The sequence below is a fragment of the Schistocerca gregaria genome, chromosome 11 (assembly GCF_023897955.1).
Source record: "Schistocerca gregaria isolate iqSchGreg1 chromosome 11, iqSchGreg1.2, whole genome shotgun sequence".
Lineage (NCBI taxonomy): Eukaryota > Metazoa > Arthropoda > Insecta > Orthoptera > Acrididae > Schistocerca > Schistocerca gregaria.
This window is the reverse complement of record NC_064930.1, coordinates 79,467,401-79,494,831: the sequence shown is the minus strand read 5'-3', so window position 1 is coordinate 79,494,831 and position 27,431 is coordinate 79,467,401. Positions and strand designations below refer to the sequence as shown.

The following is a 27,431-nucleotide window of genomic DNA, read 5'->3' as shown; positions in this document are numbered from 1 at the left end:
CGGGAATTAATTTCACGATTCTCCTGTAACAATGCGCTGCAATTTTGCAAGCAACAGAAGGAAAAAAGAAAAGTGCCAGAGGAGGAATCGAACCCGAGACCTCTGCCGTAAGGGTCCGACCGCTAACCATGTTTTTGATCTCATGTTGTTCTAGATTGTTCGTTGAATTTGTTCGTGGCGGACGTCCGATGATGCCTGTTCAGGTTGATCGTTGATTCGTTCTCTCAGTTTTTTTTGTTACAGAGGGTAGCTAAACCCTCTGACCGAACACGCTGAGCTATCGTGCCGGCAACCATGTAGGCCAGACAGCGACTCGGCAATGGACTAACATTTTAGACTCTTTTTTTTGGGGGGGTCATCAGTCTACTGATTGGTTTGATGCGGCCCGACTCGAGTTCCTCCCCTGTGCTAACCTCTGCATCTCAGAGTAGCACTTGCAACCTACGTCCTCAATTATTTGCTTGACGTATTCCAATCTCAGCCTTCCTCTACAGTTTCTGCCCTCTACAGCTCCCTCTAGTACCATGGAAGTCATCCCCTCATGTCTCAGCAGATGTCCTATCATCCTGTACCTTCTCCTTATCAGTGTTTTCCACATATTCCTTTCCTCTCCGATTCTGCGTAGAACCTCCTCATCCCTTACCTTATCAGTCCACCTAATTTTCAACATTCGTCTATAGCACCACATCTCAAATGCTTCGATCCTCTTCTCTTCCGGTTTTCCCACAGTCCATGTTTCACTACCATACAATGCTGTACTCCAGACGTACATCCTCAGAAATTTCTTCCTCAAATTAAGGCCGGTATTTGATATTAGTAGACTTCTCTTGGCCAGAACTGCCTTTTTTTTGCCATAGCGAGTCTGCTTTTCATGTCCTCCTTGCTCCATCCATCATTGGTTATTTTACTGCCTAGGTAGCAGAATTCCTTAACTTCACTGACTTCGTGACCATCAATCCTGATAAGTTTCTCGCTGTTCTCATTTCTACTACTTCTCATTACCTTCGTCTTTCTCCTATTTACTCTCAAACCGTACTGTGTACTCATTAGACTGTTCATTCCGTTCATCAGATAATTTAATTCTTCTTCACTTTCACTCAGGACAGCAATGTCATCAGCGAATCGTATCATTGATATCCTTTCACCTTGTATTTTAATTCCACTCCTTAACCTTTCTTTTATTTCCATCATTGCTTCCTCGATGTACAGATTGAAGAGTAGGGGCGAAAGGCTACAGCCTTGTCTTACACCCTTCTTAATACGAGCACTTCGTTCTTGATCGTCCACTCTTATTATTCCCTCTTGGTTGTTGTACATATTGTATATGACTCGTCTCTCCCTATAGCTTACCCCTACTCTTTTTCAGAATCTCGAACAGCTTGCACCATTTTATATTATCGAACGCTTTTTCCAGGTCGACAAATCCTATGAACGTGTCTTGATTTTTCTTCAACCTTGCTTCCATTATTAGCTGTAACGTCAGAATTGCCTCTCTCGTGCCTTTACGTTTCCTATAGCCAAACTGATCGTCACCTAGCGCATTTTCAATTTTCTTTTCCATTCTTCTGTAAATTATTCTTGTAAGCAGCTTTGATGCATGAGCTGTTTGCTGATTGTGGAATAATTCTCGCACTTGTCAGCTCTTTGCCGTCTTCGGAATTGTGTGGATGATGCTTTTCCGAAAGTCAGATGGTATGTCGCCAGACTCATATATTCTACACACCAACGTGAATAGTCGTTTTGTTGCCACTTCCCCTAATGATTTTAGAAATTGTGATGGAATGTTATCTATTCCTTCTGCCTTATTTGACCGTAAGCCCTCCAAAGCTCTTTTAAATTCCGATTCTAATACTGGATCCCCTGTCTCTTCTAAATCGACTGCTGTTTCTTCTTCTGTCACATCAGACAAATCTTCACCCTCATAGAGGCTTTCAATGTCTTCTTTCCATCTATCTGCTCTCTCCTCTGCATTTAACAGTGGAATTCCCGTTGCACTCTTAATGTTACCACCGTTGTTTTTAATGTCACCAAAGGTTGTTTTGACTTTCCTGTATGCTGAGTCTGTCCTTCCGACAATCATATCTTTTTCGATGTGTTCACATTTTTCCTGCAGCCATTTCGTCTTAGCTTCCCTGCACTTCCTATTTATTTAATTCCTCAGCGACTTGTATTTCTGTATTCCTGATTTTCCCGGAACATGTTTGTACTTCCTCCTTTCATCAATCAACTGAAGTATTTCTTCTGTTACCCATGGTTTCTTCGCAGCTACCTTCTTTGTAGCTATGTTTTCCTTCCCAACTTTAGACTCATAAGGCACCTAAGAAACTTTGGATCGATTTTTCCCTGGATTTTCCGAGTAGTGCGTCCTAATATTTTTACCACGTGAGATGTTACGGGTCCTCTTTCACCACACAAAATTTCGGACAAATCCCAGACCCCACCGTAGTGCCGTCTCCTTGTCAGAGCTGGAGAGTGACAGATGGTGACGCGAGACTGGACGCGCAAGTAGTTTATGTATCAGCCGATAGAGGACAGCTTTGAATAGGGGGACTGTGATTTTGGAAGGCTTCTCATTGGGGTAGTGGCCGATACTAAACATGAATAATATATATTAATGTGACTGTGACGGCTAACTACCACTAACTACTGAATCAAAAGCGATATTGTAAATAACTTGTATTTATTGTAAATTATCTCACGATAGAAATTAGATCATATTGAACAAATCATGAATGAAAACAAATTAAACGAATTGTACACTGTTCTTAGATATACTACGCTGGTAAGGTTGGCTCTGAGCTTTTAATGTTAATTTGATGCGGGGTTAGATTTAATTATGCCCCTGGATAAGCAAATGGTAAATGCGATCTGACTGCGTTTCTATAATCTGTTTTGTGTCTGAAATAATACGTACTTCCGACACCACTACCGGGAAACAAACCAAACAAGATGCAAAAAGACAAATAATCAATACCGAATCGTAAGCAAAACTGCACGGATGCTCAGTGGATGGCAAGAACACGATACCAACAACTATTTCTGAGCTTTACTGCCGCCGCTGCAAGTTTTACAATACCGTCTACCAGCGTGCAGGCTCCGTCGATACTGCTGGGGCGACGACTGCAGCACTGAAGCCGCTGAATTGAGATAAGTCTCTCGAATATCTTGAGCCGAACAAACTACTCAGAAACTGCTAATACCACAAGCCCTATATTTCCTCTAAATGGTATACAACGCTGAACACCCTTTAAGGTGCAGCCCAGTGTGTCTTGTACTAACGTCCAATACCAGTATGATAGCTCTGAGCACTGGTTGACTACGTTCAATGGCGACTGCCAGCCTATACGGCGGAATCAGCTGCAATTATACTAGTAGTCAATGCAATGCTTACCGGGGACGCCGATGTCCTACTGTAGCTGCAGACTCTAGATCAGGGATCCCCAAACTATTTTGGACAAGTTGTAAGTAGGCTGTTTAGGTTTTTTTTTTATTGGTAACGCCAACGCCACGTAGCGCTCTGTAAGAAAATCACCGGCTGTGCCGTGTGCAGTCTGTGGCTGGTTTGCATTGTTGTCTGCCATTGTAGTGTTGGGCAGCGGCAGCTGGATGCTAACAGCGCGTAGCGTTGCGCAGTTGGAGGTGAGCCGCCAGCAGTGGTGGACGTGGGGAGAGAGATGGCGGAGTTTTGAAATTTGTAAGAATTGGTGTCACGAACTGCTATATATATTATGACTAGTGAGGTAAATACATTGTTTGTTCTCTATTAAAATCTTTCATTTGCTAACTATACCTATCAGTAGTTAGTGCCTTCAGTAGTTTGAATCTTTTATTCAGCTGGCAGTAGTGGCGCTCGCTCTATTGCAGTAGCTTGAGTAACGAAGATTTTTGTGAGGTAAGTGATTTGTGAAACGTATAGGTTAATGTTAGTCAGGGCCATTCTTTCGTAGGGATTTTTGAAAGTCAGATTGCGTTGCGCTAAAAACTATTGTGTGTCAGTTTAAGCACAGTCGCGTACAAATTTTTCAAAGGGGACGTTTCAAAGTGACCCCTTTTCCAAAATGAACTGTTATCTCACACCCCATTGGCCAAATTACCTACTTTTAGGATCAACCCCCTTATTCATAATGGTCCGCTAACTTAAAACAGCTGCTACAGAGTGTTATTTTTCATTCTGACTTAGGTCAATAGAAGAACACAGAGTGAAAATTAGCAATGCTTTAAGTTAGCGGACTATTATGAATAAGGGGTCCTATCTTTAGTTTTTTCCTATTGATACAAAATACCTAGTTACTAAGCGCCAGATAGAGAGCAAGTCAAAACGCGCCTGAAAGACCTACGCTCGAACTCATTATCTTGCACAAACTTGTCCACACAGACTTGCCGAGTTTCTCATCTTGTACGAACTTGAGACTTTACATTACTACAACAATGCTATTTCCTACAAAAGTATTAATGATTCTTAGTACACGTAACAGAACATAAACAATACAGTACCTACCTATCTTGAAAGTTTTAAATAAGAACTTGTGTTAATTTAATAGGGATCGATTTTTAGACCTCGTCGACCCCCAAAATCTGTTTTCGTTTATGTCGACCCTTGGGAATCCATACACAGCACATTATTCAGAATCTTAAGTCCCTATCTCAGAGCCACCGAACTTTGCGACTGTCCGCTTTCAGGGCACAAGACGCTTCTCCTTCCTGTCGCTCTCTGCACGATACTCCTGCGACAATCTTGCGGCCAAACTCTAATCAGCCAATCCCGACGCTGCAAAGGCCTCCCACATCTCCCTTGCGGAGTGATACAATTTCTCCACCTATCCAAAACTGTCTCTGTCCAAACAGCGGGCGTTGACCCTCAGCATTTCCCACACTTTCTTATCAACTGCCCAACCAGAGCTCAGCCCACTTGCCGCTAAAACAGCGCGCGACCGGGCGGCGCCAGCGCGTACGTTGGACGCTCTCTGTCTGCTCGACATTTCCCCTCTAACAAAGAGATAGAGGGGCCGGCCAGTACTTACCTCAGCTCAGTACAGCCGATAGATACACAAAAAACAGAACCGAAAATTTACGTTCCTAGCTTTCGGGTCAAATATTCCTTCATCAGGGAGGAGAGAGGGGAAAGAAAGGGAAGAAGGGAAAGTGGGTTCAGTTACTCACAACCCAGGTTATGAGGCAACAGGGAAAGGAAAACAGGGAGGGTAGCAAGGATGGAGACATGGTTGTCAGAGGGAAGCCAAAGATATTCTACTGTAAGTACTGTGCCAGCTTCAAACCAAAGAGGATGCATACAGAACTAAAGAGGTATATAGTATAAAGATAAACACAACTATGTAGCCAGAATGAGATTTTCACTCTGCAGCGGAGTGTGCGCTGATATGAAACTTCCTGGCAGATTAAAACTGTGTGCCCGACCGAGACTCGAACTCGGGACCTTTGCCTTTCGCGGCCAAGTGCTCTACCATCTGAGCTACCGAAGCACGACTCATGCCCAGTACTCACAGCTTTACTTCCGTTTGGAAGGTAGGAGACGGATACTGGCAGAACTAAAGCTGTGAGTACCGGGCGTGAGTCGTGCTTCGGTAGCTCAGTTGGTAGAGCACTTGCCCGCGAAAGGCAAAGGTCCCGAGTTCGAGTCTCGGTCGGGCACACAGTTTTAATCTGCCAGGAAGTTTCATATCAGCGCACACTCCGCTGCAGAGTGAAAATCTCATTCTGGAAACATCCCCCAGGCTGTGGCTAAGCCATGTCTCCGCAATATCCTTTCTTTCAGGAGCGCTAGTTCTGCAAGGTTCGCAGGAGAGCTTCTCTAAAGTTTGGAAGGTAGGAGACGGATACTGGCAGAAGTAAAGCTGTGAGTACCGGGCGTGAGTCGTGCTTCGGTAGCTCAGATGGTAGAGCACTTGCCCGCGAAAGGCAAAGCTCCCTAGTTCGAGTCTCGGTCGGGCACACAGTTTTAATCTGCCAGGAAGTTTCATATCAGCGCACACTCCGCTGCAGAGTGAAAATCTCATTCTGGAAACATCCCCCAGGCTGTGGCTAAGCCATGTCTCCGCAATATCCTTTCTTTCAGGAGCGCTAGTTCTGCAAGGTTCGCAGGAGAGCTTCTGTAAAGTTTGGAAGGTAGGAGACGGATACTGGCAGAAGTAAAGCTGTGAGTACCGGGCGTGAGTCGTGCTTCGGTAGCTCAGATGGTAGAGCACTTGCCCGCGAAAGGCAAAGGTCCCGAGTTCGAGTCTCGGTCGGGCACACAGTTTTAATCTGCCAGGAAGTTTCATATCAGCGCACACTCCGCTGCAGAGTGAAAATCTCATTCTGGAAACATCCCCCAGGCTGTGGCTAAGCCATGTCTCCGCAATATCCTTTCTTTCAGGAGCGCTAGTTCTGCAAGGTTCGCAGGAGAGCTTCTGTAAAGTTTGGAAGGTAGGAGACGGATACTGGCAGAAGTAAAGCTGTGAGTACCGGGCGTGAGTCGTGCTTCGGTAGCTCAGATGGTAGAGCACTTGCCCGCGAAAGGCAAAGCTCCCGAGTTCGAGTCTCGGTCGGGCACACAGTTTTAATCTGCCAGGAAGTTTCATATCAGCGCACACTCCGCTGCAGAGTGAAAATCTCATTCTCGAAACATCCCCCAGGCTGTGGCTAAGCCATGTCTCCGCAGTATCCTTTCTTTCAGGAGTGCTAGTTCTGCAAGGTTCGCAGGAGAGCTTCTGTAAAGTTTGGAAGGTAGGAGACGGATACTGGCAGAAGTAAAGCTGTGAGTACCGGGCGTGAGTCGTGCTTCGGTAGCTCAGATGGTAGAGCACTTGCCCGCGAAAGGCAAAGGTCCCGAGTTCGAGTCTCGGTCAGGCACACAGATTTAATCTGCCAGGAAGTTTCACAACTATGTAGGATGAAAAGATGCCACGAATACCTAGGCTGTAGGGAAATGGCAAACGTATCTGCTCCAGTGACAAATCCCTCAACAATTACACCAATAACCTGACCAGTGCTTTCCTCTCCCGCAACTACCTTGCACACCTTGTCCACAAACAGATCTCCCGGGCAATACATTCCTCCCCGTCCAACAACGATGTTCCTACCCCCAGACCACACAGAAGCATCCCCCTCGTCACCCGATATTTTCCTGGCCTCGAATACATCAATAAATTACACCGCCAGGGATATGACTTTCTCATTTCGAGCCCTGAAATGAGATCATCCCTTGACAATATTCTCCCCACACCACCCAGAGTTGCGTTTCATCCCCCCCCTTACCTCTGTAACATCCTTGTCAAACCCTACAATATTCCCAGACTACCTTCTCTACCCAGCGGTTCCTACCCCTGTAACCGACCCCGCTGCAAAACCTGCCCCATGCATCCCCCCACAACCACCTACTCCAGCCCCGCTACTGGTAAAACATACACAATTCAAGGCAGGGCCACGTGTGAAACTACACATGTCATTTATCAGCTAACATGCCTGCACTGCACAGCCTCTCACATCGGTATGACGACAACTAAACTGGCTGAGCGCATGAACGGACACAGACGAACTGTCCGCCTAGGAGATGTCCAGTACCCAGTAGCAGAGCATGCTCTCCAGCATAATTCTAGGGACCTAGGAACCTGCTACACCGTATGTGCCATTTCGCTTCTCCTACCCGACACCAGTTCCTCTGAACTGCGGAGATGGGAACTTGCACTCCAACACATCCTTTCATCCCGCCATCCCCCTGGACTGAACCTACGTTAAACAGCCTCACTCCCATTTACGCTTCAGTCTTCTCCTCTTTCCCTTTCCTCTTCACCCATTCACGCATCTTTATACTATATACCTCTTTACTTCTGTATACATCCTCTTTGGTTTCAAGCTGGCACAGTACTTACAGTAGAATATCTTTGGCTTCCCTCTGACAACCATGCCTCCATCCTTGCTACCCTCCCTGTTTACCTTTCCCTGTTGCTTCATAACCTGGGTTGTGAGTAACTGAACCCACTTTCCCTTCTTCCCTTTCTCTCCCCTCTCTCCTCCCTGATGAAGGAATATTTGACCCGAAAGCTAGGAACGTAAATTTTCGGTTCTCTTTTGTGTGTATCTATTGGCTGCACTGAGCTGAGGTAAGTACTGGCTAGCCCCTCTATCTCTTTGTTAGTATTTGTTTCACATCTTTATATGAGATTTTCCATTAATCATTTGCCCTCTCTCTCTCACCTGGCACCCGGCGGCGTTCCTTTCTTTTGATGCTTGCCGGTTCCACTGGCAAATTTACTTTGCTTACACCTACAGCATGCAACTAAATATTATTATTGCCAAAGTCCGTATTACTTCAGACATGTGTTTAATCATCACGTGTCTCTCTTTCTAATCTGCCTAATAAGACTAATTAACCATTATACGAGTTTATTTACTTCAAACGTGCAGAATAATCTGCGAAATGAACGTCACAAATGAAAGCCACCTTTCAATTTTAGTTTCGATTGTGACCACTAGAGTGCACTAAAGTCATAGAATGTTTTCATAAACTGTTTTAGTATTTTCATAAACTGTTATTACGTATTTTTGTCTATGTAAAATGCTACAACTCATCTTAGAAGCTACATTAAGGACAGGCAAACCTACATGTCTAGCATTTGTAGACTTAGAGAAAGCTTTTGACAATGTTGACTGGAATACACACTTTCAAATTCTGAAGGTGGCAGGTGTAAGATACAGGAAACGAAAGGCTATTTACAGTTATAAGAATCGAGGGGAATGAAAGGGAAGCAGTGATTGGGAAGGGAGTGAGACAGGGTTTTACCCTCTCCCCGAGGCTATTCAGTCTGTATGTTGTGCAAGCAGTAAAGGAAACAAAAGAAAAATTCGGAGTAGGTATTAAAATCCAGGGAGAAGAAATTAAAACTTTGAGGTTCGCTGATGACATTGTAATTCTGTCAGAGACAGCAAAGGACTTGGAAGAGCAGTTGAACAGAATGGCCAGTGTCTTGAAAGGGGGATATAAGATGAACATCAACAAAAGCAAAACGAGGATAATGGAATGTAGTCGAGTTAAGTTGGGTGATGCTGAGGGAATTAGATTAGGAAACGAGGCACTTAAAGTAGTAAAGGAGTTTTGCTATTTGGGGAGCAAAATAACTGATGATCGTCAAAGTAGAGAAGATATAAAATGTAGATTGGCAATGGCAAGGAAAGCGTTTCTGAAGAAGAGAAATTTGTTAACATCGAGTATAGATTTAAGTGTCAGCAAGTCATTTGTGAAAGTATTTGTATGGAGTGTAGCCATATATGGAAGTGAAACATGGGCGAGAAATAGTTTGGGCAACAAGAGAATAGAAGCTTTTGAAATGAGGTGCTACAGAAGAATGCTGAAGATTAGATGGGTAGATCACATAACTAATGAGGAAGTATTGAATAGGATTGTGGAGAAGTTTGTGGCACAACTTGACCAGAAGAAGGGATCGGTTGGTAGGACATGTTCTGAGGCATTAAAGGATGACCAATTTAGTATTGGAGGGCAGCGTGGAGGGTAAAAATCGTAGAGGGAGAACAAGAGGTGAATGCACGAAGCAGATTCAGAAGGATGTATGTTGCGGTAGGTACTGGGAGATGAAGAAGCTTGCACAGGATAGAGTAGCATGGAGAGCTGCATCAAACCAGTCTCAGGACTGAAGACCACAACAACAACAACAACAACAACATAAATGTGTTTTAGCAGTATGAATGATGCGTGAGTGTGGTTTAAGGTTAATATGAAGTAATTGTTTAACGAGTTGTATAGAAAGTGTAGTGTGGGAACATTTCAAAGAATTAGTAATATGAACATAGGGGATTTTTGTAGAATAGATTTGTAAAGTAAGTTTATGGTAAAGGGAAAGTTAATTCAGGTATAAATAACAATAGTAAATAACTTTATGCACAATCAAACTTCAGCATATTAGATAATTACGTCGGTAAAAAGTGCAGTCGTTAGATTTACTTATTTTGCGATTGGTTATTGATGAAAAGCGCGGATTGACGCGGGAGAGTGTTGTTTTGCTATTGGCTGTTGAGTAAACTGACCAATGGTGAAAGCAATATTCTTCGCTCGCCTTTCTCTGCTGGTAGAGTAGACTTAAGAGTATTCTAGAGAAGAATCTGAGCCTAGCCGTGAAACATTTTGGACGCCTGTAGTAATAGTTCGATGGAAACGATAAGTTGCCGGATCTAGAAGTGTTTCATACATCAAAAGTGTTGTAAAGTGACGGCATAATTATTCCGATGGGTGTGAAGAAATTTCGGAATTAAGTGAATTCTGTGACGAGAAAAGACATATATTCCGCGTGGCGTATTGAGCAGGTCGCTGGCTAAAAACTGTGACTGCATTTGGTACCGACAGACTTCATATTTGGCGAGCATTCTCAATCAAAAACAATCAGTATTTTTGTAGCTATTACGTTTTCGGGAAATGCAACACCGTAAACTTGCTAACGTGAGTGAAAGGGATTATGAGAGACTGTGTTAAGACTAACACGGGCTTGGCAGTGATAATTGTTCACCTAACTTTCAGAATATATTAATTAAGGACAAAATTTCCAACCTTTCATTTCGTGTGAAAAGTTTCTCCCGAAACATAGATTAGTGACTTTAATTGCAGCCTGGTTCACGTCGAAGTACAGTAGGTTTCGCTCGGCTTCCCTACTGATGATCTGCTGAGACAATGTTCACAGGTAGGTGCAGGTCCGTCGTAAACGGACGGGAAAAACCGCGCCGCCGCACACTTATAAACTGTTCTGATCGAAGGTGCAGAGTCACCGTAATGTTTATCAAGCTTCTCTTTAGTCTCCTGAGGCGTTTTGCCTTTCATAAAGTAATGTTTAATCACTACACGAAATTCTTTTTCGTCCATTTTTTGACAATCACTCGACTTCCTTTATTCACACGACCACCAAACACAAAGCAATAGACAAATATGGCTGAAACTTGGTGTGCGTTCTTTCCAAAGATGCTACTAACTAAACATGACCTCGATACCCGCCGGTGGTGCCATCTCTCGGACTTTGCACAGACTTTTGCTTTGCACAGACTTTTCAAACGGCCCTCGTATACGTATCCAATACTGAATATGACAGAAAGCCCCCAAGACGTGGGGCAAATTAAGTACCTTCCCATTCCAGATGTATAGAGTGGCTCTCATCAACTGCAATTATCATCAGAGGACCAGCCAAAAACTGTGTTTATACTTCCTTCTGGGCACTAGCATCATAAGTTTTTATTTTTTTTAGAAACGAGCCAACCACCTTCCAAACTTTGTTGCATGGAATTTTGAAGATAGTAAAGTCGAAAAAATGTATTGTTTGTCTAGACAATATTACTGTGTTTGCCAAAGATATGAAAGAGCAAATACAACTGCTGAGTAAGTATTTAAAGAAGTTACACACAGAACAACTAACCCTTAGCGTAGAGATGCATCATATTGCACTGTGGGGTGTAATTTGGGCATGCAATCTTCCAAGATGGAGTACGAATGGATCTAAGATTGGTGAATGCTATATAGAGTTTTACAACGCCTAGACAGGTTGCGGATTTCAGTCGTTTTTTGGGGTTAGCAAATTGCTATAGGAAATTTGTCCCATGGTTTGCAAAAACACTTTTTCACTTATTAAACAAAGTGGTACATTTTCATTGGACATTGCAGTGCGTAAATGCATTTCAAAAACTGATGGAATTGCTGAAATCTAATCCAGTAATAGTGTCTCCAGATTATGACAGAGAGTTCATGTTGCTATGTAATGCTAGTAATCATACATTGGTTTGTATTTTCAGTCAAGAAGCAAAGGGCAAGGGACATTAAGTTACTCACACTTAGTGATAACAGAACAAAACAGAGAGGCTCTTCTGAGCCTCATATATGGCAGGGCACTTCTGCTATTATTCTTATGGGAAAAGTTTAATGTGACAATGGATGACACAGTGTTGAAATGGTTAAATGGTCTGCGTAGTGGACTTACACTTTAGGAAGTGAAACTGGTTTGTCTGGAACTCACTGATAAGTATTTTGGAACAATTTAATGTGTGCCTCATTGTTATGGTACAGTGATCAGGAATTTAATTTCGGATTTCGCACATATTGTCGCAAAAATTATTTTAAAAGCTTACAAATTATACTTTACGAACAAATAACACAGTGAAACTTCCTGGCAGATTAAAAATGTGTGCCGGACCGAGACGCGAACTCGGGACCTTTGCCTTTCGCAGGGCAAGTGCTCTACCAACTGAGCTATCCAAGCACGACTCACGCCCGGTCCTCACGGCTTTACTTCTGCCAGGACCTCGTCTCCTACTTTACAACCTTTACAGAAGCTCTCCTGCGAACCTGTGGAAATATACACTACTGGCCGTTAAAATTGCTACACCACGAAGATGACGTGCTACAGACACGAAATTTAACCGACAGGAGGAAGATGCTGTGATATGCAAATGATTAGCTTTTCAGAGCATTCACACATGGTTGGTGCCAGTGGCGATACCTAGAACGTACTGACATGAAGAAAGTTTCCAATCGATTTCTCATACACAAACAGCAGTTAACCGGCGTTGCCTGGTGAAACGTTGTTGTGATGCCTCGTGTAAGGAGGAGAAATGAGTACCATCACGTTTCCGACTTTGATAAATGTCGGATTGCAGCCTATCACGATTGCGGTTTATCGTATCGTGACATTGCTGCTCACCTCGGTCGCCATCCAATGACTGTTAGCAGAATATGGAATCTGTGGGTTCAGGAGGGTAATACGGAACGCCGTGCTGGATCCCAACGGCCTCGTATCACTAGCAGTCGAGACGACAGGCATGTTATCCGCACGGCTGTAACGGATCGTGCAGCCACGTCTCGATCCCTGAGTCAACAGATGGGGACGTTTGCAAGACAACAACCATCTACACGAACAGTTCGACGACGTTTGCAGCAGCACGGACTATCAGCTCGGAGACCGTGGCTGCGGTTACCCTTGACGCTGCATCACAGACAGGAGCGCCTGCGATGGTGTACTCAACGACAAACGTGGGTGCGCGAATGACAAAACGTCATTTTTTCGGATGGATACAGATTCTGTTTACAACATGATGGTCGCATCCGTGTTTGGCGACATCGCGGTGAACGCACATTGGAAGCGTGTAATCGTCATCGCCATATTGGCGTATCACCCGGCGTGATGGTGTCGGGTGCCATTGGTTACACGTCTCCGTCACCTCTTGTTCGCATTGACGGCACTTTGAACAGTGGACGTTACATTTCAGATGTGTTACGACCCGTGGCTCTACCCTTCATTCGATTCCTGCGAAATCCTACATTTTAGCTGGATAATGCACGACCGCATGTTGCAGGTCCTGTACAGGATAGAGAAAATGGTCGACTGCTGCCCTGGCGAGCACATTCTCCAGATCTCTCACCAATTGAAAACGTCTGGTCAATGGTGGCCGAGTAACTGGCTCCTCACAGTACGCCAGTCACTACTCTTGATGAACTGTGGTATCGTGTTGAAGTTGCATGGGCAGCTGTACCTGTAGACGCCATCCAAGCTCTGTTTGACTCAATGCCCACGCGTATCACGGCCGTTATTACGGCCAGAGGTGGTTGTTCTGGGTACTGATTTCTCAGGATCTATGCAGCCAAAATGCGTGAAAATCTAATCACATGTCAGTTCTAGTATAATATATTTGTCCAATGAATAACCGTTTATCATCTGCGTTTGTCCTTGGCGTAGCAATTTTAATGGCCAATAGTGTAGAAACATTATCTTCGCCCTCTTTGATGATGGCTGCTTCTCCAATTTTCCAATTTGAGAACGTCGCTGAATTATGCATGCACGGACTAATCTCTTCATGTAAGGCACTACATAGGGATTTAAAGACTGTACCACTTCCGCTAGTATGCCATCAGGAGAAAAGTTTGAAGTTATCGCTGAGTAGGAAAAACAATATTATAATGGGCAGGTACAGAATTGGTCGTGTGCTGCTTGACAGTTACTTGAATTAATTACCTAGGCATACCATTACTAGCGATATAAAACGGAATGAGCATGTATTGACGACAGTAAGTGGTGGTGATTGGTTTGTGGGGCACTCAACTGCAGGGTCATCAGCACCCGTACAAAGTCCCAATTTGTACACAGTCCAGTCTAGCCGCTGTCACGAATGATGATGATGATGAGGATGAGATGATGAAGACAACAAAAATACCCAGTCCCTAGGACGATGGTAGGGCGGCCGAATGGTCGACTATGAATTTGTACCTCATCTTTAAAGGAGGTGACTCATTCTTGACTGCTGCTAGAGTGTTTGGGATCCCCACCAGGTCGGATTAATGGAAGACATCAAAACAGTTCATACGTCTGCTGCTACATTTGTTTCCACTAGGTTGACCAACATGTAACTCTTACAGAAATGCTTCGTGAACTCAAATTGAAATCCCTGGAGGGAAGGCGACATTCTTTTCGTGAAATGCTATTGAGACAGTTTGGAGAACCGGCATTTGCGACAGACAGCAGGATGGTCCTAGCACTGTGAATGTACAGGGTGTTTCAAAAATGACCGGTATATTTGAAACGGCAATACAAACTAAACGAGCAGCGATAGAAATGCACCGTTTGTTGCAATACGCTTGGGACAACAGTACATTTTCAGGCAGACAAACTTTCGAAATTACAGTAGTTACAGTTGTGAACAACAGATGGCGCTGCGGTCTGGGAAACTCTATAGTACGATATTTTCCACATATCCAACATGCGTAGCAATATTATGGCGTAGTCTCTTAATGAAATTACCCGAAACCTTTGACAACGTGTCTGGCGGAATGGCTACACATGCAGATGAGATGTACTGCTTCAGTTGTTCAATTGTTTCTGGATTCTGGCGGTACCTGGTCTTTCAAGTGTCCCCACAGAAAGAAGTCACAGGGGTTCATGTCTGGCGAATAGGGAGGCCAATCCACGCCGCCTCCTGTATGTTTCGGATAGCCCAAAGCAATCACACGATCATCGAAATATTCATTCAGGAAATTAAAGACGTCGGCCGTGCGATGTGGCCGGGCACCATCTTGCATAAACCACGAGGTGTTCGCAGTGTCGTCTAAGGCAGTTTGTAGTGCCACAAATTCACAAAGAATGTCCAGATAGTGTGATGCAGTAATTGTTTCGGATCTGAAAAATGGGCCAATGATTCCTTTGGAAGAAATGGCGGCCCAGACCAGTACTTTTTGAGGATGCAGAGACTATGGGACTGCAACATGGGGCTTTTGGGTTCCCCATACGCGCCAGTTCTGTTTATTGACGAAGCCGTCCAGGTAAAAATAAGCTTCGTCATAAACCAAATGCTGCCCACATGCATATCGCCGTCATCAATCCTGTGCACTATATCGTTAGCGAATGTCTCTCGTGCAGCAATGGTAGCTGAGGGGTTGCCGCATTTGAATTTTGTATGGATAGAGGTGTAAACTCTGGCGCATGAGACGATACGTGGACTTTGGCGTCATTTGGACCGCAGCTACAACACGGCGAACGGAAACCCGAGGCTGCTGTTGGATCACCTGCTGCACTAGCTGCGCGTTGCCCTCTGCGGTTGCCGTACGTGGTCGCCCTACCTTTCTGGCATGTTCATCCGTCACGTTCCCAGTCCATTGAAATTTTTCAGACAGATCGTTTATTGTATCCCTTTTCGGTCCTTTGGTTACATTAAACGTCTGTTCAAAACTTCATCTTGTTGCAAGAACACTGTGTTCTAGGCGGTGGAATTCCAACACCAGAAAAATCCTCTGTTCTAAGGAATAAACCATGTTGTCCACAGCACACTTGCACGTTGCGAATAGCACACGCTTACAGCAGAAAGACGACGTCCAGAATGGCGCACCCACAGACTGCGTTGTCTTCTATATCTTTCACATCACTTGCAGCGCCATCTGTTGTTGAAAATTGTAACTACTGTAATTTCGAAAGTTTGTCCGCCTGAAAATGTAGTGTTGTCCCAAGCATATTGCAACAAACGGTGTATTTCTGTCGCTGCTCGATTAGTTTTTATTGCCGTTTCAAATATACTGCTCATTTTTCAAACACCCTGTACATCTCGGATAAGGACTACAAAGACGAGTTAAGAAAGACGAGGGCTGGTGCCGACGAGTGTAGACAATCGTCTTTCTCTCGCTCCACTTGCGAGTGCAAAAAGAACGAGAATGGCTAGTGGTGGTACAATGGCCACTATGTGATCAAAAGTATCCGGACACACCCAAAAAATACGTTTTTCAATTAGGTGCACTGTGCTGCGACCTACTGCCAGGTAATCCATATCAGCGACCGCAGTAGTCACCAGACATCGTGGAAGAGCAGAATGGGGCACTCTGCGGAACTTGATGACTTCGAAAGTGGTCAGGTGATTGGTTGTCACTAAGGTCATACATCTGTACGCGAGATTTCCACGCTCCTAAGTATCCCTAGGTCCACTGTTTCCGATATGATAGTGATGTGGAAACGTGGAACGGCAAGTACAGCACAAAAGAATATAGGTCAACCTCATCTGTTGACTGACAGAGACCACCGACAGTTGAAGAGGGTCGTAATGTGTAATAGGCAGATATGTACCGAGACCCTCACGCAGGAATTCCAATGCATCAGGATGCACTGCAAGTATTATGACAGGCGAGAAAACTGATTTCATGGTTGAGCAGCTGCTCATAAGCCACACATCACGCCAATAAATGCCAAACGACGCCTCGCTTGGTGTAAGGAGCGAAAACATTGGAGGATTGGACAGTGGAAAAACGTTGTGTTGAATGACGAACCACGATTCACAATGCGGCGACCTCATGGCAGGGTGTGGGTACGGCCATTGCCGGGTGAACGTCATCTGCCGGCGTGTGTAGTGCCAACAGTAAAATTCGGAGGCTGTAGTGCTATGGTGTGGTCATGTTTTTCATGGAGTTGGCTTGCACCCCTTGTTATTTTGCGTGGCACTATCACAGCATAGGCCTACATTGATGTTTTAAGCACCTTCTTGCTTCCTACTGTTGAAGAGCAATTCGGGGATGGCGATTGCACATTTCAACACAATCGAGCACCTGTTCATAATGTACGGCCTGTGGCAGAGTGGTTACACGGCAATAACATCCCTGTAATGGTCTGGTCTGCACAGAGTCGTGACCTCAATCCTACAGAACACCTTCGTGCCAGTCCTCACCACCAATATCGATACCACTCCTCCGTGCAGCACTCCGTGAAGAATGGGCTGCCATTCCCTGAGAAACCTTCCAGCACCTGATTGAACCTATGCCTTCGAGAGTGGAAGCTGTCATCAAGGCTTAATATGGGCCAACACCACACTGAATTCCAGCATTACCGATTGAGGGCGCTACAAATTCGTAAGTCATTTTGGCCAGGTGTCTGTATACTTTTGATCACAGTATACTTTCCGCTATGCACTACAGGGTGGCTTGCTCGGTATTTATGTAGATGTAGTTGTGGAATAGGAGCTGTGTTCTTGGAAGGATATATGGTAGCCGTACTGTTGGAGGGTTCTTCGAACTCCAGTCTTAGGTTTATTTGGTCGTCAGTGTCATCCTTTTCGTCATCTGTAGGAAGAATGTGAAGAACAAATACACCACACTAAACACATACTGACTACACTCCCCTATACTAACAGATACATAAGTCTCACACACTGCAAAGATGGACCTACCTCTCAGGATCTCCCAGCTGACAGTGACCTGAGTCTCCCGTGAATTTCAAAATTTTCCCTGAACACTGAATGTTCAAACAAATTTCGGGCATGCAGCTGGTCCTCGTTTAATTCCTCCCATGGCATTTCGACAGGACACTTGCCAGTCACTGTCACGTGAGCCATCGAAGACTGCTAAGGCTCACTTGAAGAAGACTGGCAGGTTCCCAGTAGAAACATCATGGGAGGAATTAAACGAGGACCAGCTGCATGCTCGAAATTTGTTTGAGCACCTAAAGTCTCTTTCTACAGTAAAACTCCATATTCCGGCAATATTTCGTCATAGTAGCACTGTGGTCTCCTCATTCCAGGCTCAGCCAACACATCTGCAAGCGGGCACCAGAGGACCCTGGCAGCAGACCTGGGCGCGCTCCTGCGCTCTGGACACTCTGCAGACGTCACCTTCTCAATAGGGGAGAGCCAGCTGAGGGCACACAGGGCTGTCCTGGTGGCCAGGAGCCCCGTGTTCGCTGCCATGATGGCCCACGACTGCCTGGAAGCCAGCAGTGGCCACATCCCCGTCGCAGACATCGAAGCGGACGTGCTCTGCCAGCTGCTGACGTTCTTGTACACGGACGAGATTCAGCTGGACGATCCCCTGATGGCCCAGAAACTTCTGGCGGCCGCCGCCAAGTACCAGGTGCCCATCTTGAAGGAACAGTGTGAGCTCGTCATCTCCCAAAACCTCTGTGTGAGAAATGCAGTGGCCTGTGCTGTCCTCGCCATTGAGCATTCCTGCTCCCGCCTGGAAGAGTCCGCCGCACACTTCATCGCTGCCCACTACCGGGAGGTGATGGCCACAGAGGAGTGGGCCGAGGCTGTCCACAGGTACCCGGACCACGTGGTGGAACTCAGTCGCCTGGTTGCAGCGGCTTCCCTGGAATCCAGGTGTGCACTTCTAACTGTTCAGCACGTCTTTGTTATGTGTGTGTGTGATATAAAATGTGAAGCACCCAAAAGACAAGGCAGATGTCCATGTAACTTTGTACATGCATGCACTCTCTGTGTGTATGTAAATGATTAAAGTGACCATTCCCTCTAGCAGACAGAATGGCCGCCAGAGTGCATTCTCTCCCCGTTCCACTCCCAAACAGAACGAGGGAAACATGACTGCCTATATGCGTCTGTACGAGCCCTAATCTCTCTTATCTTTGTGGTCTTTCCGCGAAATATAAGTTGGCGGCAGTAAAATTGTATTGCAGTCAGCCACAAATGCTGGTTCTCTAAATTTCCTCAGTAGCGATTCACTAGAAGAACGCCTCCTTTCCTCTAGAGACTCCCACCCGAGTTCCTGAAGCATTTCCGTAACACTCGCGTGGTGATCAAATCTACCAGTAACAAATCTAGCAGCCCGCTCTGAACTGCTTCTATGTCCTCCCTCAATCCGACCTGATAGGGATCGCAAACGCTCGAGCAGTACTCAAGAATAGGTTGTATTAGTGTTTTATATGCTGTCTCCTTTACAGATGAACCACATCTTCCCAAATTTCTACCAATGAACCGAAGACGACTATCCACCTTCCCCACAACTGCCGTTACATGCTTGTCCCACTTCACATCGCTCTGCAATGTTACGCCCAAATACACTCCTGGAAATGGAAAAAAGAACACATTGACACCGGTGTGTCAGACCCACCGTACTTGCTCCGGACACTGCGAGAGGGCTGTACAAGCAATGATCACACGCACGGCACAGCGGACACACCAGGAACCGCGGTGTTGGCCGTCGAATGGCGCTAGCTGCGCAGCATTTGTGCACCGCCGCCGTCAGTGTCAGCCAGATTGCCGTGGCATACGGAGCTCCATCGCAGTCTTTAACACTGGTAGCATGCCGCGACAGCGTGGGCGTGAACCGTATGTGCAGTTGACGGACTTTGAGCGAGGGCGTATAGTGGGCATGCGGGAGGCCGGGTGGACGTAGCGCCGAATTGCTCAACACGTGGGGCGTGAGGTCTCCACAGTACATCGATGTTGTCGCCAGTGGCCGGCGGAAGGTGCACGTGCCCGTAGACCTAGGACCGGACCGCAGCGACGCAAGGATGCACGCCAAGACCGTAGGATCCTATGCAGTGCTGTAGGGGACCGCACCGCCACTTCCCAGCAAATTAGGGACACTGTTGCTCCTGGGGTATCGGCGAGGACCATTCGCAACCGTCTCCATGAAGCTGGGCTAGGGTCCCGCACACCGTTAGGCCGTCTTCCGCTCACGCCCCAACATCGTGCAGCCCGCCTCCAGTGGTGTCGCGACAGGCGTGAATGGAGGGACGAATGGAGACGTGTCGTCTTCAGCGATGAGAGTCGCTTCTGCCTTGGTGCCAATGATGGTCGTATGCGTGTTTGGCGCCGTGCAGGTGAGCGCCACAATCAGGACTGCATACGACCGAGGCACACAGGGCCAACACCCGGCATCGTGGTGTGGGGAGCGATCTCCTACACTGGCCGTACACCTCTGGTGATCGTCGAGGGGACACTGAATAGTGCACGGTACATCCAAACCATTATCGAACCCATCGTTCTACCATTCCTAGACCGGCAAGTGAACTTGCTGTTCCAACAGGACAATGCACGTCCGCATGTATCCCGTGCCACCCAGCGTGCTCTAGAAGGTGTAAGCCAACTACCCTGGCCAGCAAGATCTCCGGATCTGTCCCCCACTGAGCATGTTTGGGACTGGAAGAAGCGTCGTCTGACGCGATCTGCACGTCCAGCACGAACGCTGGTCCAACTGAGGCGCGAGGTGGAAATGGTATGGCAAGCCGTTGCACAGGACTACATCCAGCATCTCTACGATCGTCTCCATGGGAGAATAGCAGCCTGCATTGCTGCGAAAGGTGGATATACACTGTACTAGTGCCGACATTGTGCATACTCTGTTGCCTATGTCTATGTGTCTGTGGTTCTGTCAGTGTGATCATGTGACGTATCTGACCCCAGGAATGTGTCAATAAAGTTTCCCCTTCCTTGGACAATGAATTCACGGTGTTCTTATTTCAATTTCCAGGAGTGTATTTAATTGACGTGACTGTGTCAAGCGCTACACTACTAATGGAGTATTCAAACATTACGGGATTCTTTTTCCTATTCATCTGCATTAATTTACATTTATGTACATTTAGAGTTAGCTGCCATTCTGTACACCAATCACAAATCCTGTCCAAGTCATCTTGTATCCTCCTACAGTCACTCCACGACGACACCACAGCATCATCAGCAAACAGCCACACATTGCTATCCATCCTATCCAGAAGATCATTTATGTAGATACGAAACAGCAGCGGAGCTACCACACTTCCCTGAGGCACTCCAGGTGATAGCCTCACCTCCGATAAACACTCACCATCGAGAACCACATATTGGGTTCCATTACTTAAGAAGTCTTCGAGCCACTCACATATTTGGGAACCAATCCCATATGCTCGTACCTTAGTTAGGAGTCTGCAGTGGGGCACCGAGTCAAACGCTTTCCGGAAGTGAAGGAATATGGCATCCGTCTGATACCCTTCATCCATGGTTCGCAAGATATCAACTGAAAAAAGGGCGAGTTGCGTTTTGCAGGAGCGATGCTTTGTAAAGCCGTGCTGATGCATGGCCAGCAACTTCATTATATTCGAACTGAGAATGTGTTCGGGAATGCTGCAACAAATCGATGTTAAGGATACTGGTCTGTAATTTTGAAGATATGTATATATATATAAGGGGCTTTGAATACTGTGATACTTGAGTGATCACTCGAAGGAGACAGGGGTGCCGTGTGCTTTTGGCAGACAGTATTATCGGCAGCTGACAGAATTTGAAAGGGATCTCATAGTGATTCTCCATTTAGCCAGCTGGTCGAATTATGCAATACCCAGGTTTGCGGTCAGTCGGATGTGACACTGTTTCAATATTGGACTGGCTGGCAACTTGAGGGTGAGCATACTCGTCAAGGTTCCAATCGTCTGTGCCAGACCACCACAAGGAAAGATTACAGTATTTTGCATCAAGCACATCATAACCCCTTCATATATAGGTCTATCATCTGACAACAAATAATGAACCCCTTGCAGCATTCGTACCACCAAAGACCATTGGGCAGAGAGTAGCAGCAGGCAGACTAGGGAACTATCATTCCATGCACAGACTGCCATTAACACCATAATGGCTGCATTTGCAGTGGTGCTCTGGCTGGGATGCATGGATTGTTGATGAATAGTGTCATATGGTGCTCAGCGATGAATCGAGGTTCTGAAGTACCCTGAATGACCGTCACTGGCGAGTTTGGCGGTGACCAGGTGAGAGAGAGCCTATTCCACCAATATTTTGGATTGGAGACATGAAGCCATGTTATCCTTGGCATCATGGTGCAGGGAGCCAATGGCTATGACTTCTGACCACAGCTGGTAGTGATTGAGGGAACCTAGATGGCACAGGCGTATCTTGCAGGCTTTCTGTGTCCTAATGAGTTACCTCTCATGCAACTGAATCGTTATGCCTTTTTTCAATAAAAAAACGCTGCTCCAAACATTTCACGTGTATCTGTCGTATGTGGCCCCACCACCAGGTACAAATCTTTCAATGTGCTGTCATTTATGTGACTTGTGCGTCGGTGATGATGAAATGACGATGAAGGCAGCACAATACCCAGTCCTCGAGCAGATAAAATCTCCGATCTTGCTAGGATTCTAACCCACCCCCCTTCGATTAGCAATCTGCTGTGCTGACACCACAGCTAGGGAGGCAGACGCGTGTCTGAAATGTCCGCATCATTATTAAGTACTCATGTGTCCCAGACACATGTGTGCGGAGCAGCTTGGATGTCAACTCCATCCCAGTGTCAGCTTCCAGGATATCGAGGACCAATTACAAAAGATGAGGTCCAGCTTATCTCAGGCGGGGATGCAGCTTTACAGCTTTACAACACCCTCCCGAAACAGATCAGTGAAGCACACTGATAAGTGGGCTCGTATTGGCACTTCCTTTGTAAATTTGAATCGATTTTGTGATCATTAAAATACCAGCGCATGACCCCTCAGCTCAGGAAGTTTCAATTTGTTTCCTCCTCCCTTCTGGGTGCTCACAGAGGGGTCCAGAAAATATGGGCTCCCTCTGATAGTTAATGTCTTTGCAAGGAAATTACATGTCGTGGCAATTCTGGGCGCCAGAGTCCTCCATTGTTTTCTCGACAGACGTTGGCGTGCATATGAGGAGTTGTCATGGCTGCAAAGTGTACATTCCAAGATCACTGACGCTACGAACGAGGATGACCCGGGCCCAAGGATGGACTACTGCGAGTGATTTGAAGGCATCCTTCACAAGGATAAATGGTTTACAGGGATGTCAGAATACAGAATCTAACATTGAATAAAAAGTTCTCAAGTGTCTGACTCCGTTAAGTAACTAAAATTGCACGAGCTTTTGGCGGCTTTCTCCTCGGCCATTGTCAAGTGGTATGACTGCCAGTGGGCTGTTGGTACGCCCCTTACGTACACTAGCTGCCTAGTGTGATGTCAGTGGTGCCTGTGGCATCGTCGTATAAGGAAATATGTCGAGTATTGGCTAAAACAGTCTTGGTTGCAATTTTAGTTTTTTATTTTTCAACGACGCGTTTCACCTTATTTAGGCATCTTCAGGTTATCTTAATTTGGTATTTCTTAGAAGAATACATTAGTCAGTGTCGAGTATATCAGGCCAATATCGACTTCATTAAACTCAGTTAAAAATTTTCTAGATGGACGTATGTCGACTCGGCGATTGATGCACACACTTCAGCCACATGATCATTGGATCCCAGGCCGCCATCTGTATTTAGGGTGTTATTTGTGATTTTCATTTCAATGGCTTCTTTAATTACACAATCCCAGAAGCTTGCGTGGGGTGGAGATCATTTTACGTTTTCAAAGCGAACCCCACTGGCAGCTAAACAACGTTGATGCCGCTGAACTGTTGACCGAACTACGGCTGTACTGTTGCTGGTGCGATAGCCACACAGAGTGCCTCAACGATTTCGCATAGCTCGTTCAGTATAGTTGGCTTCTGTTGATAAACTTCGTTTTTCAAGTTCCCCATAGGGCAGAATTAAAGCGGTGTAAGGTCCAGAAACGATGGTGGGTACTTAGCAGCTCCTCTTTGATCTGCCCATCGTCTAGATAGATTCAGTCAAGGGAGCCCTGACATCACTGTGACCGTGAGCTGGAGCGCCGTCTTGTCGCAGGTAAAATCTTTCGTTTCCAATCACTTCTCAGATGGCAGGTAAAATCCCCGTTTGCAGCATATGAAGACATATCTCACCAGTTACAGTATCTTCAAAGAAGAATGAGCTGATCGAACTGTGCAATTAGAGACACCAGACCAGACACTTACACCCGGTAGGTAACCATGTCTGTCCACGTGAATGTGAGGGTTTTCAGCAGGCCAGTCCACACAGTTGTGGCAGTCGGTTTTGCACCTGTGTCAAGTAATTTCAGGCACACACTCCTTGTCCTCTGGCAAGTGGTATCACTGCCAGTGGGCTGCTGGGCGCCCCTTACATACACTACTGCCCATTAAAATTGCTACACCACGAAGATACGTGCTACAGGCGCGAAATTTAACCGACAGGAAGAAGATGCTGTGATATACAAATGATTAGCTTTTCAGAGCATTCACACAAGGCTGGCACCGGTGGCGACACCTACAACTTGCTGACATGAGGAAAGTTTCCGACCGATTTCTCATACAGAAACAGCAGGTGCCCGGCGTTGACTGGTGAAACGTTGTTGTGATGTGTCGTGTAACGAGGAGAAATGCGTACCATCACGTTTCCGACTTTGATAAAGGTCTGATTATAGCCTATCGCGATTGCGGTTTATAGTATCGCGACACTGCTGCTCGCGTTAGTCGAGATCCAATGACTGTTAGCAGAATATGGAATCGGTGGGTTCAGGAGGGTAATACGGAACACCGTGCTGGATCCCAACGGCCTCGTATCACTAGCAGTCGAGATGACAGGCATGTTATTAGCACGGCTGTAACGGATCGTGCAGCCACTTCTCGATCCCTGAGTCGACAGATGGAGACGTTTACGAGGCAACAACCATCTGCACGAACAGTTCGGCGACGTTTGCAGCACCACGGACTACCAGCTCGGAGACCACGGCTGCGGTTACCCTTGACGCTGCATCACAGACAGGAGAGCCTGCGACGGTGTACTCGACGACGAACCTGGGTGCACGAATGGAAAGCGTCATTTTTTCGGACGAATCCAGGTTCTGTTTACAGCATCACGATGGTCGCATCCGTGTTGGGCGACATTGTGGTGAACGCACATTGGAAGCGTGTATTCCTCATCGCCATACTGTCGTATCACGCTGCTTGATGGTATGGGGTGCCATTGACTACACGCCCCAGTCACCTCTTTTCGCATTGAAGGCACTTTGAGCTCTATGTTACATTTCAGATAGGTTACGACCCGTGGCTCTACCCTTCATTAGATCCCTGTGAAACCCTACATTTCAGCAGGATATTGCACGACCGCATGCTGAAGGTCCTGTAACGGCCTTTCTGGATACAGAAAATATTCGACTGCTGCCTTGGCCAGCACATTCTCCGACTCTCACACCAATTAAAAACGTCTGGTCAATGGTGGCCGAGCAACTGGCTCGTCACAATACGCCAGCCAGTACTCTTGATGAACTGTGGTATCGTGTTGAAGCTCCATGGGCAGCTGTATCTGTACCCGCCATCCAAGCTCTGTTTGACTCAATGTCCAGGCGTATCAAGGCCGTTATTACGGCCAGAGGTGGTTGTTCTGTGTACTGATTTCTCAGGATCTATGCACCGAAATTGTGTGAAAATGTAATCACATGTCAATTGTAGTATAATATATTTGTCCAAAGAATACCCGTGTATCATCTACATTTCTTCTTCGTGTAGCAGTTTTAATGGCCAGTAGTTACAATAGCACCCAGTTGCGACGCCACTGGTGCCCACTGCATCGCCATGTAGGGGCATACGTTGCGATGACCACGCCATCACTGCATCCCACGCTGTGCTCAGATGTAGGCCACCATCTCTGCTCAGGGCATTATTGGTGGTTTTCATTTCAATAACTTCTTTAATTACACAATCCCACAGTGGATATATCTGGTCTGATGAGGCGGAAGGCATACTAAACAGTACTGTAAACTGCCACAACTGTACTGGCCTCTGGACAGCACACAAACTGCGTACTGGCCTGCTGAAAATCCTCACATTCACATGGACAGACATGGTTATCTACCTGGTAGTGTGGTCTGTCTCATTGCACAGTTTGATTGGCCCATTCGTCTTTGAAGATACTGCAACTGGTGAGGTGTGTCTTCATAAGCTGCAAATGTGGATGTTGCTTGCCATCCAAAAGGTGTTTGGAAACGAAAGATTTCACCTCCGACAAGATATTGCTCCAGCTCACTACCACAGAGATGTCAGGGCTCACTAGGATGATGGGTAGGTCGAAGAGTAGCTGCTGACTACCCAGTGTGAGCTCTTTGTATATTTGTGTGTGTGTGTGTGTGTGTGTGTGTGTGTGTGTGTGTGTGTGTGTGTGTGTGTGTGTGTGTGTGGACAGTATACACCATACTGGCAGGTGCAGATGTTTACTAACAACCACAATCACCATATGTCCCCAGGATATCTCATGAAGTCATTTTATTGCATGTCCTCAGTTATCAGTCTGTTTTTCAAATTCTCATACGCCAAATATGACAGATTATCATGGGTGCTACTTTGATACATTATGTATTTGACGCTATGTGAAGTGAGTAAGGAGATATGTATTATCACAGAATGTTTTCATAGTGGCTATTAACCTGTAACAGCATACAGCGTTCAATGTATGTTACAAGTCAGGCACAAATTCTCTTTACTCAACTTATGCCTCTAATTTTTTAAAAAAAAATTCCGTGTTATATATTATTGCAGTCAAAAATTTTCATTGTAATTTCCACTGTTTTCCACAGTTAGCTCACTAGCAATTGGCTGTGTTTGTCCACAGGTAACTTCAGCTGAAGGATTTTCATTTCTACGTTCACGGGCCAGTGAACATCAACGGGACCATTGTTGTTATCACCAGTTTCCACCAGGTGTTCCCACCAACAATATGGCTGTCAGCCTGCCAACTGGTTTGATGGACTCACCATGGCTTCGCCACTGAATTCAAGCTCTACATCTCAGAGACGCGCCTGTACTTTTGGCTTAATGTATATAACTGTTTTTGGTGAATTGTACCGTGCATGACATTACATATTGTAGCAAGATCTCTTTATCAGTACTTCCCTTCATTCTACAACAGGTTTAATAGCTCTATCCTTTTTGTAGCATTAACAATAACGCGTGAAAATGTTATGTGAGATGTATATCCTGGAAAAAAAGTTCATTTTGGTGGTCAGGAGCATTGTCATAATACCCACAGTTTAGATTTCTTCAAACACTATTTTTTCCTCTGAAAAATATTTCATACTGTTTGACATTACAAGTCTGCAATACTTTCTCACAGATTTGATCCCCACCACCCTAAAAAATGCATCTGTGCCAGGCCCACATAATCCTTGTCAAAATTATCGTAATATGGCTGAGACTGGCTTGTACTGCAATCTTGAAAACGTGTGGTAAAGGTGAAACTCAGAATGCGAATGCCTTGTAGATTTCCACAGCAGTTGAGCCACTGTGAAGTCAATCTACTCAACTAGGACTTCCTAGGAAAGTAACGTCAAACACACTAG

General features: G+C 45.8%; 1 protein-coding gene across 2 annotated transcripts in view; it reads left to right on the top strand.

Moving 5' to 3' along the window:
- The window catches only part of LOC126295143 (speckle-type POZ protein-like), a 149,809-nt gene extending 122,839 nt beyond the window's left edge, over window positions 1-26,970 (top strand). For both annotated transcript variants that reach the window (XM_049987430.1, XM_049987429.1), the window contains 2 exons: window positions 18,027-18,603; window positions 26,705-26,970. In XM_049987430.1, coding sequence (XP_049843387.1) covers window positions 18,027-18,603; window positions 26,705-26,708 — 581 coding nt within the window. In that variant the 3' untranslated portion in view covers window positions 26,709-26,970. The remainder of the gene's footprint in view (window positions 1-18,026; window positions 18,604-26,704) is intronic.
- The last annotated feature ends 461 nt before the right edge of the window (window positions 26,971-27,431 follow it).